Source organism: Aythya ferina (assembly GCF_964211825.1).
Source record: "Aythya ferina genome assembly, chromosome: 2".
In the NCBI taxonomy this organism is placed as follows: domain Eukaryota; kingdom Metazoa; phylum Chordata; class Aves; order Anseriformes; family Anatidae; genus Aythya; species Aythya ferina.
Genome location: NC_140297.1, coordinates 43,644,181 through 43,657,248, shown reverse-complemented (window position 1 = coordinate 43,657,248; position 13,068 = coordinate 43,644,181). Strand labels below are relative to the sequence as shown.

At 38.6% G+C, this 13,068-nt stretch overlaps 1 protein-coding gene across 2 annotated transcripts in view; it reads left to right on the top strand.

Annotated features, from left to right (window-relative positions):
* The window catches only part of OSBPL10 (oxysterol binding protein like 10), a 112,754-nt gene that overhangs the window by 40,264 nt on the left and 59,422 nt on the right, over positions 1-13,068 (top strand). For both annotated transcript variants that reach the window (XM_084510118.1, XM_084510117.1), the window contains exon 4: positions 4,883-5,074. In XM_084510118.1, coding sequence (XP_084366244.1) covers positions 4,883-5,074 — 192 coding nt within the window. The remainder of the gene's footprint in view (positions 1-4,882; positions 5,075-13,068) is intronic.

The window sequence follows — 13,068 nt, the reverse complement described above, 5'->3', positions numbered from 1 at the left end:
TAAACAAAACTGTTTGCTTCTGGTAAATGGTGAAAAACACTTCAGCTTCTCTGTGAACAGAAAGAACAGTCTCCAGGGAAAATAAGTCACGAAACATTAGTAGAGTTTGGGCTTACTGTACTACAGTTGCGTTATTTTATTTGTTGGGATTTTGGGTATCCAAATGGAAGCAGTCCATATGTCATTTGTTTTTAAATCTTGGAGATGGACAATGAATTAAAAAAAAAAAAAAAGATCTTAAACCAAGTCTGTTAGCCCGGCATATTTTAGATAGTTTTAGTTCATAAAGCAAGGACGAATTCAAGTTACAAATTACTCTTTTATTGTCTCCTTTATTTTTCTTTTATTGGCTTCATTTTATTAGCAGGCAAGCTGTTGGAGCTATGGTAAAGCGTAGCCTTAGGAAAGAGTATTTCTAATCCCTCTTGGACGCTTCAGCTTCTGGGCTTCTTGACTCATTATGGGCACCATGACTTACTAATTGTTGAAGAGCGAATGTCTTCCTTTCATTAGTCTTTTCATTATTTTCTTTTTCTATGTGCAAACCAGAAAGCAGTAGGACCAAAGGAGACCAGATAGGACAATAGAGGTCCAGATCAATCATACCAGCAGTGCTAGGGGGAAGAGCAGGAAATTAGGAGTAAAGCTCTGTCAGTTACTGTCTTTGCTTTGATTTTCTGGGAGAGTGACTTTGGGAAAACGGCTGTTGTAGTATGGTGTGTAATTAGATTGCTTTTAACTATGGAAAACATCATGTTAGCTTTAACATTTTTAACAACAAAAAAAAAGATTTTATTTTTATTTTTACACAGCTGTGTGTCTGAATGCAGAAGAGATGCTTTCCATTCCCAGTTTTTAATTTGGAGAAGTTCTGCAAAAGAAGAGTCAGGTATTTGGCCGGAGTAGAGGTGTTGACAACGTGTTGTAAAATTTGAAAGTACGTAAAGGGCTGAGTATGTCAGTCCAGGAGAGGTCTCTTCTGGAAGTGACGGGAGGAATCTGGCAGAAGGAATTAGCTGCCAACCCTACATCCTTGGGATGAACAGCCACAGCTCTGCTGCTGGTCCAGTTGTCTGTGCCAGGTCTGGTGCTTCCAGCACTGAGGAGTGGAGCCCCACTTCAAAAGGCTTTTTGAGTGGTTGTAGAAACTGTCTCCTGCAAGCATTTGTCCACATTTTGTATGCTACTAGTTTTTGCATCTCCATGTGCTTCCTCCTCACTAGCATCAATTCCTTGCAGTTTTGTGTCATTTCAGTCAGGGTTTGGGTTTTGCGCTGATCTCACTATCTTGGGGACTTGCCTAGGGCTAGCTTTATGGGTAGCCAGAGGTTCTAGTGTAGAGTTCATCTGAGTTTTGTATTTCATGGACATCCTCTAAAGAATAATGCCAAATCAGATGCAAGAGGATTTGTGTAGTGGGCTGGTGGAGTTTTATGGCACGCTGCTTGGAAAAGCAATGTTACTAACTGGAAGTAAGGGGTAAAGGGACAGGAAATGAAGGGGTGAGGAAAACTTACAGACCTGTAGGAGCCATTCAAACCAACGTATTTGGCTCTGATATTTTGCACAAGCTGTGGCTGGTTCTAGATGGCTAACCTTTCTGACTCGGTGTGCTGCATAGGACTGATAACTACCTTGAGCTGGGGAGAGGTCTCTAGGACAGGCTTACTGGCAGAGGTGAGCTCCCTCCATAGATCCCATCACACTGTTGTAGGGCAAGGCATTCAGCTGGCAGTGCAACATGTTCAGCCCTTGCTGGGTCATGAAACGTAGAGATTTTATATATAGAGATTTGGGGTTACCTGTTGTTGCTGTAGCAGGACAGCCTTCCTCAGTACCACTCGCTGCTGAAACTCTAGATGGGCTGGTCTTCCTGATTCTCTCTTCTGCTCCACTGCTTCCCAAACTCCATGCCCTAAATGAGTGTCCACCACCAACAGCTGCTGCAAGCTGCCACCTGCCTTTACAAAATGTAATGAAAAGCTGCCATAACAGCACTCTGGTCCCACAGACTGTTCAGTCTCCTTCAGGTCACAGTTTAAGAGTGTAGTTGATGTAGCCCATTGACTTGGTATGCACTACAACAAGTCTTGCAGTAAAAACCTTAACCCAGATTGAGAGAGTTTTAAAGTGATGTGTGTATCTGCTTCTTGGAAATGTGTTCATTACTTATTTGTGATACAAAGATAATTAAAAAAATGCAGCTAGCTGGTGGCTTTTGTCCTAATAGTGCAGTATCAAATGTATGACTCCCAAAGGTGTAAGTATGGTTTTGTGCCATTTGTCAGTGTGTCAACATAGTGTGTTAGGTGACACTGGCAGAGAAAATGGGAGGTGTGAGCTACAGTCGGGCAGGCTGGGAGCATTTTGAGTCTGTTGTGATCTGTAGGTGAGCTGCAAGCAGCTCTGTGCAGTTTGAAACAATGTCTTGAAGCAAATAACATTGAATTGCAAAATAATGTAACTGTTACAGATATTAACTTCAAATACACATACAGGTCAATTCATGAATGTCTCTCAAAACGTGCAGGTTCCATGAGATAGCTCTGACAGCTATTTTTTTTCTAAAAGCCATTTTTCTCCTAGCATTCCTTCCTGATTCTGTGTTTAAAGAGAAACAGTGCATGGGTTTTTCTGTATTTGTTTTATATTACTTTTATTATTTGCAGATCTGTAACTTATTTTTTCCCCAAAAGAAAATCCCAGTGGAATAAAACTCAACTTCTCCAAGCATGTTGTTTTCCTTAAAGTGAAACTAATGGATGGGCTTGCTGTTTCAAATTGCTGCTGTTTATCTATGTTTTATGATCAGTTCAGCTACGTGAAGGTAGCAGTCATGGTTTTTTAATATTGTGATTGCATGACACTAGAACCTCAGCGACCCTCAGAAGATTTCATTCTAAAAATAACTTTTATTAAACTGGAGGATAAGTGTGTCTTATGCTGAAAAATGAAATTATTCTATTCTTTCTCTGCACTCAAAATGTAATTTAGGAGTATTCTCATGCTAGTCAATTTAGAAAAGAAAAACCAGTAAATATATTCTGCTATCATACTAGGGGTAACCTTTTTCTGTGAAACTTGTTTAAAAAGGAAATTGAGGCACATCCAGTTTCCCTCAACCCCTTCTCCCAAACCTTTTCCTCTGTTATTTTAAACTGTAGTTCAGTCTAAACAACGCTATTTCACATGGAAGATGAATTAAAAAAACAGCAAACTTCTGTGCCCTTAACAAATTCTACCCCCATGCCATATAGGTATCTTTTGCCTTAGAGTCAAATCCAGTCTCAATGCAGTTGTAAATTATCAGGCAGAACGGATTGTTTTATAAATGCCTGGTTCTGTGGATGCCTGTTATTGTAATCTTAATAGTTACGGTAGCAAAGAATGCAAAAAGAGAGTCAGATCATCACTCTTGGAAGTGTTTGTAAATGTAAATCCAGGCCACTGGAATAATGCCTTTTGCTATGAGGACTCAGTATGTCTGCAGTAGCAGCCCTTCACATACTGACACTTTGATATCTCCCCCCACCCCCCTCTTTTTTTTTTTTTTTTTTTTTTTTTTTAACACTTCCAATACCTCAAAAAGCCTAATGTCTAATTTGGGGGTGGGTGGCAGGGGGCAACATAGAACATATTTCACTTCTCCATCTTGTTAGTGCTAGATACTCTGCCTAATTGTCTACAGGCAGCGTACTGGTGTAACATAATGCGTGACTTCAATTCCAGTGCTAGCTGGAGCTTGTCCACCTTGCATTTAAATTTTTTAAAAAATGAAATAACTACAAAATTGCAAAGCTCGAGAGTGACTTGTAAGGGATAGGCAGAGAGGTTGTACTCAAATAATGCTTTTGTGCTTTTGCCATTAGACTTAAGAATAGTCCCCCACGTTCACAGTAACTCTCAGAAATATTGAAAGCTGCCATCATTACTTGTGCAGAGTTTGTAGGAGGGATGAAATGGTTTTTCACCCGCAGCGCTGTGTATTTACCTCACTTTCTTAAAGTGCCTACTAAATGTCACTCTCTGAATTGGTTTGTGTTTTATGAGGTAGGAATTATTCTGTTTCAATTTTAAACTTGCAGGTGCAATTGGCAGTTTAAATAGAAGAGAAAAGCCTTTTTATATTGCTCTTATATGTGATATGTCACAGGGTTCTAATGCGTGTCGGAGCTTGGCTGCGGAAAACAAACTGAGGTAGTAACACCGATAAATGATTGAAGAGCTTTCTTCATTCCTATCTAATGTTCAGACTAAATTTATAGATTGTGTGAAAATAGTATTTAAGTTGCAGATACTGCTGGAGATTTATTTTTAGCCTTTTTTTGTATTTACTGTACATCCCAAGATTACTCCAAAACCTGTTTGCAGTTTAAGCCACGCTTTGGTTCAGCCTGTAATGTTAAATTGGTGTGTGGATTGGCCTTTCCAAAACTGCAGCTCTGTTCATGATGAAAAGACAGCAACATTTTTTTTTTTTTTCTTGCTTTTCACACTAAACCATTTGACAAATTATAGGTCAGTGAGTTCATTGAAGATATTCGTGGTAGTATTGTTTTAATCTGTCCTAAAAATCAGTCATATCTTTCCTAAGAAGTATGGTTGTAGGAATTTTAACAGCGTGTTAAGATACAGGAGTTTGTGGAGATTTTTGAGGACGCCAGTTTCAGACAATTCAAGAAACAAAGGCAGTTGCCTCATGTCTCTGAGAAGATCCCAGCTGAGCAATGTAGATGCTTCAGAAGGAATCAATCAGTCCTGAGCACTTAGATCTCCAGGTTGAGGTTTGTGAGGAAAGCAGAACAATGCAAACCTGTAGCCTGATCTGCAGATTATTTTTGTGTGAACGTTGCTAATACCAACATTCTGTTGCTTCTTCTAGAGCGTTTCATCCTCACGAAGTAGAAGCTCATCTCTGCTGCCACCTGGGACAGCTAATTCTGCATCTCCTAGTGGCCAGAAATATATGAATCAAAGCGGGCCAACTGTTGTTACCATCACCCATCACAAATCACCTGCAGCTGCCAGAAGAGCCAAGAGCCAGCGTTCCGGTCAACTCCATGAAGTCAGAGAGGTAAGAGATACAAATCTGCTGTAACTTTTTATTTTGCTTTAGAATAAGCAATGCAGTGTGACAAGTCAATAGTTCTCTTTGTTTCCTAATCTGTTTGACTGCTTTGTTTGGATCCCTTTGCTGAGCAAAAGGCTCTCTTCAGTTCTGGTTCAGCTTGAGGTCTGGTGTGTGCAGGCTTTTTATGCTGATGTTCAGATGGCTGTGTGCAAATGCATTGAAAGATGAAGTAGGTTGGCCATGGCTCCCAGGCTTCGCAATGGTGCTTCAGTGCTGGAGAAACATCTCTTTGAAGCTGCATGCAGCAAAACCTTTCCAATTGGAAAGAAGACCGTAGAGGATTTAAATGTAGAAAGAAAAAAAAAACGAACAACTTGAATGAGTCTGATGAATGAGTGTGAAAGAAGGCACAGCTCCTCCCACTCAGCAGTTTGTTTCTATATGGCTGTGGTCTTGACTTCGTTGTCAATTTTCTATTGTTGGCCCTGTGATGGAAGAATGCTTTGTTTGTGTTAAACACATGAAAAGCAAAGAAGAAAGTATATTTCTTTCAATGTATGGTTTACCCGAGTTTAAAAAGTGTAACTCTTATCTTGATTTAGGTCTGTCTTCTGGAAAACAAAAATAGTACATGAGTTTTAAGCTTAAATGGTAGGACACACTTTCACAGAGTTCACTTTCATCTTTCTTTCATCTCTTGTAATTTTTGTTTTGTCTGAACTTCTTGCTATTCTCTAATAGTGTCTTTTTAATCCCCCTCCCACCCTTTTCACCAAAGAAACTGTTGGCAGCCTAACTGCTTTAAAGCATTCACATTGGTTTAAAATGTCTGCCTCAATCCTTTAATTTACAGCCTGAAGAATGTCCTTTTAAGTCCTTGGATGTTTTATAAATCGAGAACTTTTAATAAGAATTTGAATAAATTATCTTAGTATGTCCTCACATTGAGGATTCAGATTACACATCCTGATGAAGAATGGCTGTTCTTTATTCTAGTAACATTAAAAGTGAGAACTTCCCTTGTATTCTGTATTGTATTAACAATGCTCATTCCCTGCTCTGGAGAGTGCGCTGATTGTCACCCGCGTTAACTATATTACAGAAAACACACGTCTGTTTGTTTTTCATGAGCATATCTTGCCTTTGCCTGCCAGGCATCTCCCCCAAGTTGTTTCTACCTTACTAAATGTATTTGCTCGCATAGGTTGAATCCAGCGAGTGCCTTACTTCTATTAATAAAATAAACAGTGGGAGTTGGAGCAGCTTGGTTGAATGAAGCTGGTTGAGGCTGAAAGGAATTGAAAACAGAACTAGTATGTGGTTCATAATAAGTTGAAAAGAGACAAAATCAACAAATGCGAAGAACTACATTTGGGAAGGCAGAAACAAATACTGGTCTACAGTAAACCACAGAATAAGCAGATAGGTGTAATCTTTACAGAAGAGGCCTGGTGGTTGCTGACTCATTTGTTTGCAGACTATTGCAATGTGAAGTCGTTGCTAAAAGGTAAATATGACAGGATTTTAATCTGTAATCATAGCAGATGATAATTTTCCTATATTTAATGTGAGTCACACCTCAGCTGGAGCACTGCCTCTGTGAGAACAGGTTAGAGGGCAACAATATACATTTCAGATAAAAAACATGTGGTGATGTTTGTAAGCTAAAAGAAATTAGTATTTTTCAGAGAAAGAAAATGAAACTAAGTTAAACATAAGATTTTATTAGGAGGTATGTGAAGTTTACCTTCTGTGCACTGAATGTTGTATTCTTTATTTTTTCCTGCTTTTTAAAGAAGAATGTGTTGAGTCAAAAATCAGTCTCTCTGCCTTCTTTCCCAGTCTGTAAGAAATGGCTGTGACTGATTCTCTTTCTGTCTTGTGAAAAGATAAGAATCTCTTTGTCTGATTCCTTAGTCTGGAAATATTTCATTTCAATGACACATTCTTTGTATTTCCTTCTCACCTGTTTTCAAGAGCAGATGTGACAGACTTGGGTTTATTTTGCCTGCTTTTTCAGGGCATGTTCTTGTTCCTTATGACTTGATGGTGACTGTTTGGCTTAGCCTCCTTTGTTAAATTCATGAATAAAGAGATGGAGCCAGAGGCGTTCACAAAACTGCACTTAAATCCCTTTTAGTCCTTTTTTTATCAGAGGAGAAATAAGAACTAAAAGCCCCAAAACAAAACCCCCTTTTCAACACCCAAATCTTTGAATTTTATTTGGAATTTGGTATAATTTGCATGAAGGGACAGGACTGCAAAAGGTTTATATATCTTTGTCAGTGCTCTTCTTACAGAATGAAGCAATGAAGCTTTGACATCCAAATAAGCATTTTTTTAATGTACTACAAGTAGGACTATGTCAACAAATCTTAGATCTTATACGTGCAGTAAATGAATCAATGGAAAGAGCAGATGTACTTCTGGTAAATGGGAAGAAGCTTTTTTGTTGTTGGTGGTTTTTTTTTGAGTAATGTTTTAAACAATGTTATGGTAATACTACAACTTCATATATGAGACCTGTGAAAAACAGGAATGCTGCAAAAGGGTAATTCTTCACGTGGGTCATGTGGTCTTCATTACCTTGTGTAACATCCCTGGGAAGTGCTGAAATTGAAATTGCTGCTCAGTTCTGGACCAACTTGTCTTGATTTGACTATGTTATTTGCAAACAGTGAAGTGCATCTTTGCGTTTCAAATTGGACAAATGTACTCCTATATTAGACGTATTGCAGTGATATTTACTAATACTTGATTTTCTTTTCCCATTTATGTTCATAGTAAGAATTAACAATAGGTTATTTGCTGCTGTTGTTGGTTACAATTGACTTGACTTTTTTTTTTTAAGACAGTGTAGAAAACTGTAGTGTAAACAAGCATCATAGCAAAGCGTCTAATTAGAGCTGAACTGATGTGCAAAATCTCATAGGAGTTGTAAAAGTGGCCTTATAGGTCCCCAAAATGACACATGCAGCGTTTCTGTTCTGAAATTAGAATTTTTCAACATGAAAAATTTGAGCCTTTTTTCAGAATTGTGGTAAGTTTAAATTAAGCATGGATATGGAGCTTTTGGCTGCTATAAAAGCTTTAATATTCAGAATACTTCTTCATAGCATTGAGTTGAAAAGGAGCTAAGGAACATTATTTTTTATTATGATTTTTTTTTTAGATTTAAAATAATGTTCTCTTAAATGAGATTTTTGCTTCTATTAACTTGATGTTAATAGTTCACTCCGTACTGATTTATGAAATGCTTTATCAAAAATATAACTTGCCATATGTTAATTTGGAAGAACGGATGCACTAAGTGTTGCGCTTTATGCAGAATTATTCGAGATCCTACCTCTTTATTTGGGCCATAATTTATCAGTAAAAGAGCGCTTCCAACTGATTTTTAGTAAGTGATTTTATGGTAAACTAATTGTGTGTGGTCTTGAAATTGCATTCTGTTTTTTAAATTATGCATATTATTTTCCTCATGGCAATTTGTGGTGGAGGATTTATACTTGCAGAATTCTTTACTGTAGGCAGTCCAAGTTAGCTCAGAAAGCCAAGTGGCTGCATCACACCTCGTACTACTTTCTAGCTGCCATTGAAGTAGATAATAGCAGCACACTTCATCTCGGAATGGTGTTTATTTTGGCTGAGAGTGATTAGAGTATAACCTCTGCCAGTGTTACCACTGTTGTTAAAGAACCAAGAATTGCAGCTTGTGAACATTTTGTAGCAACGTATGTTATTTACAGAAATTTAGAGAAGTTAATTAGGATTAACCAAGAAAAATCTAGAGAAATATTTTTTTCCATCATTTAAAAAAGTTGGAAGAGACATTTCTGACCCCTCTGAAATGCGGTATATGCTACAACTTGTGGTACTCTCCAGTGGACTAGCCATTGGCATACGTTCTGAACATCTGGTGCAGTGAGATCTAGATTTCACGGGGCCTGCACCAGTGTGACATCCATTTTATGTGCCAATAGGCAGTTCCAGAATTTGGAAAGGACAGCTTTTTGGCACAACGACAGTCCTGCGGCTTCTTGCAAGTCCTTTGCTGCATATTTAAAATTGTTATCTTTTGATTCCTGCAGGAATTATGCAACTAACTGATAAGTTTTTTGTTTCCTCTAGAAACGTGTGTTCCTTATAATGTATGAAAATACCACTGCAAGCTTGCTGAAATTTCCTTCTAGCTGTTCAACAGCGTTGGTGTGATTAGTTGTTATCCTTGTAGACAGAAGGTTAATTTAGACCATACAGGAACAGATGAAATTAATTGATATCTACTCTGGCAGTTTCTTTGGGGGCTATTTCATTTGTCTATAGAAGTAGTGTCATCTCCTAAAGCTGTTTGTTCTACCTTAAGTTAGTATTGCAAAGATCAATAAAAACGTGTCTCCTTAAGGGATAAATGGGTTTCTTAAATCTGCGATCAGGCTAGTACCTTCCTAAGGAGCAAATGTGGATGTCCTTATAAAAATTACAGTACTATAAACCAATAATTATTAAATTGCATAGAGTAAAGGTGAATACTTTTTGTGTTAACATGAATAACACAAAAGTACATTTGTGGTCATTAAGAATGCACACAGGTTGCACCTTTCTAAACCGCACCTTGTTCTGTGAGTTTGATTTTGTATTCAAGCAAAGGTTGAGTCATCCTGGATACCAGATACACAGTCAGGGAGAATTAAGGTTGCTATGGGAATCACAGAACAAATGTTCTTCTAAATTACACCATTTGTCCATGTGAGTTATTTCAAGAGTGAACCTGGTTTGTTGTTTCTGGGTGTTGTTTTTTTTGTTGTTGTTCCAAATTTGAAAAATATTAATGATGTACACCGGGCCTCTTTTTATTAACATTTTCTCAGACTGTAGTTTAGTAGTAATTGAAAATGTGCAAAGATGATCATTTTCAATAACTTAATAAATGGCACTTTCTAAGTTCAGGATAATACATGTATGATAGCTACATAAATAGCAGCATTCATTTTCTTAAGCAATTGCAGAGAAACTAGGATTACTATTTGTGGTTATTAGAGCATTTCATTAAATGTTAACTAAATGGTAAGCTTCCAAAGGAGCTTGAGAAATAAAACTTGAAGGAAATTCAATCTCCAACTTCTGCATGCCTTCAAAACTCTCAATTAATTTTGTAAATAAAAACAGAATTCACCTGTTCTGTGTGAAATAGAGCAGAGCATATATTTGCCTACATTTTGAAAAGCTACCAGGCGGTTCTCTTGCTCAGATAATGCATTAGTTTCAATTTCAGGTTGTCAGTTTGAAAATGAAGCTTTGAAGAAAACATGCTTCTGCAAACCTTATTTTTCAGATTAGAGGATCACGTTTCATGGCTGCTTGTTTAGTGGCCTTACTTTCGGTGCAGGTTTCTGGCTGGCTGGTGCAGCGACGATCTTCACAGCAAACCCTTAACATGACAAGGTGCACTTAACTTCTGCAGCTGTGTTTATAATGGGTAGGACTGCTTCCAAAATACATGGGCTATTTTGTTAACCCACATTCAAGCACTGTTTTTATTAAATTAAATAGAAGACATTTTTGATTGTTGTTAGTGGTAACACATGACAGTGTAATATTAAAGTGGCTACCCAAGTTTCAAATATTAAGTATAGAAAGCACTTAAGTAATTGCTGTCCAAGAGAAAGAAACCATAGAAATGGCTCGTATTTTATGTGTACTATTCCGTTTACATTATTATATACATTTATAGAGGGACTTATTATAATCTTCAAATCCTTGTACAACACCCAGAGTGCTGTATGCTACACTTAGAAATACTAAAAACGTTTTGATTTTACAACAAATAGAAAATAGTAAACACTATAGGTCTCATGCGTTACTTAACAAAGACCTGATCAGCAGCTTTTGCAACACGTCCTTATAATTTCCTTCACTAACACTTGGCTTTGAGGTTTTGAATGGTTTTAAAGCCTTGTGTATGTTACATTGAGGCTTTTAAGGAGCTGCTTGCCTGATTCTTGGTTGCAATCCTGATTTCTGACAATTTTTTAAAAATATAGTTCATATCCCTTATGGCTAATAACAGTTAATCCAGCGGGGTAAATTAAACTTTGCCTGAATTTGATACAAGCTCCTTTGTAGCTTTGTGTTTCAGCTACTAGATGTATACATGTAACTGACAGAGGATATATAATATAAAAATGGTTTGCATACTTGTCTCTGGCTGAGGAAACGTTGTCTTACATCCTTGTACCTATTGCTCAGTGTGTTCTGATGATGATGTCTACTCTCTTCTGGGCTGAGTGCTTGCAGTTTTTCCTCGCAGAGATCCCCAGTTATCCAATTGCAGTTTTATTGGTAAGTCTATGCTGGCAGACACAAAGCACGTGAATTTCTGTAAAAGTTGCTGTATAAATGCGATTTGCCCATACTACAGTACATCACAAACTGCCTCAAAAGCATGGCAATGTGCGTTGAATCACCTCAGTGCTGTGAAGTTATTGATGTCAACTTCAAACCAGCTGACAGCCTGCTTTGGGATGGTGGGAAGAGTCAAAGGGTGGATTTGCAGCTCTTTGTATTAGTAATTTAGGTGGATTTGCAGCATCACAAGCCAAAGGAGTATGCTTTATCCCAAGGCTTCCCCTATGGCCCAGGAACAGCACGAGCAGATAGCGTTGATAGTAACGGTTCACTTGCTTTTCAGAAAACATGAGCTGAACTGATTGTAAGATGGGGAATTAATACCCACTTTGATTAAAACTGAAGGTCATTCCACTGCATACTGTGCGTGCGAGAGTTGTTTAAAGCATACTTCATGGTAGTTATAAGCAAATCTAGTTATTTTCTGGCACCGTGGCTCCCCAGATTATGAAAGTGAGGTGGGATGTGACAGAAATAAAATAAAATCATATTTTACACCTACTACAAGCTGGGTAGCTAACTGGGAGGGGAGTGAAAGGAAGGTAAATTAAGGATAGATGAGAAAGGGAAGAGCTTGGCGCTCTTAATCCCAGGGTCATGAGCTTGGTCCCCACGTTGGGCACCAATGGGATGCAGTCCTTCCTGAACTGATCCAACATGGGCTTCCCATAGACTGCTGAAGGACGGTAGTTCTTCAAGAATTGCTCCAACATGGGGTCTATACCGTGGGGTCCGTCTGTCAGGAGCAAGCTGCTCCCCCATGGGTACCCCACGGGCTGCAGCTCCGGCCCGGGGCCTGCTCCTGCAGGGGCTCTCCATGGGCCGCAGCCTCCTCCAGGCCACATCCACCTGCTCCACCGGGGGCTCCTCCACCCATGGGGGGGCTGCAGCGTGGAGATCTGCTCCATGTGGGACCCATGGGTGCAGGGGGACAGCCCGCTCCACCAGGGGCCTCTCCCTGCACAGGCCAGCTGGCTTTGGTCTGATATGGGGCAGCTTTGGGACTCTTCTCACAGAAGCCACCCCCTAAAGTCCCCATGCTGTCAAACTCTTGCCAAGTAAGCCCAACACAGACACACTGGAAATCTCCATCAGAAGTTTGGAGAATTGCTTATATGGCACACTGGGCTACTCTGTATGGCCATAGGTGAGTTTATATATTCTGTGGTAGAATAAGATACATTTTTTTTTTTTTTATTATTTTTAAAATCCAGTGATACATTTGGTAGTGATGTATTCTGAAACAAAGCTTCCCACAGAAATCGATGTGTTGAAATGTAAAATTTATAATCCAGTGAAATGTGACCTTTTATCTCCTGAAGACTAATCTTACTCAAAGTACAAAAAAATTACTTTTATCAATAATACGCTATACAGTGGTGAACTAATAGCATTTTTCTGTGGTTGCTGATGTTGACTTAATGACTAGCAGCAACCTTTTAGGTATTCTTTTGAATGCTTAATACTCACAAATGTACCTTAATTGTCAATAATCAAAATATGCTTTCCAGTTCTGTGCTGTAGCTATTAACTGAACTGAAGTAATCCTTCTGAAATGTAAGAAAAGCTGCTGTTCAGAAGAGCTCATG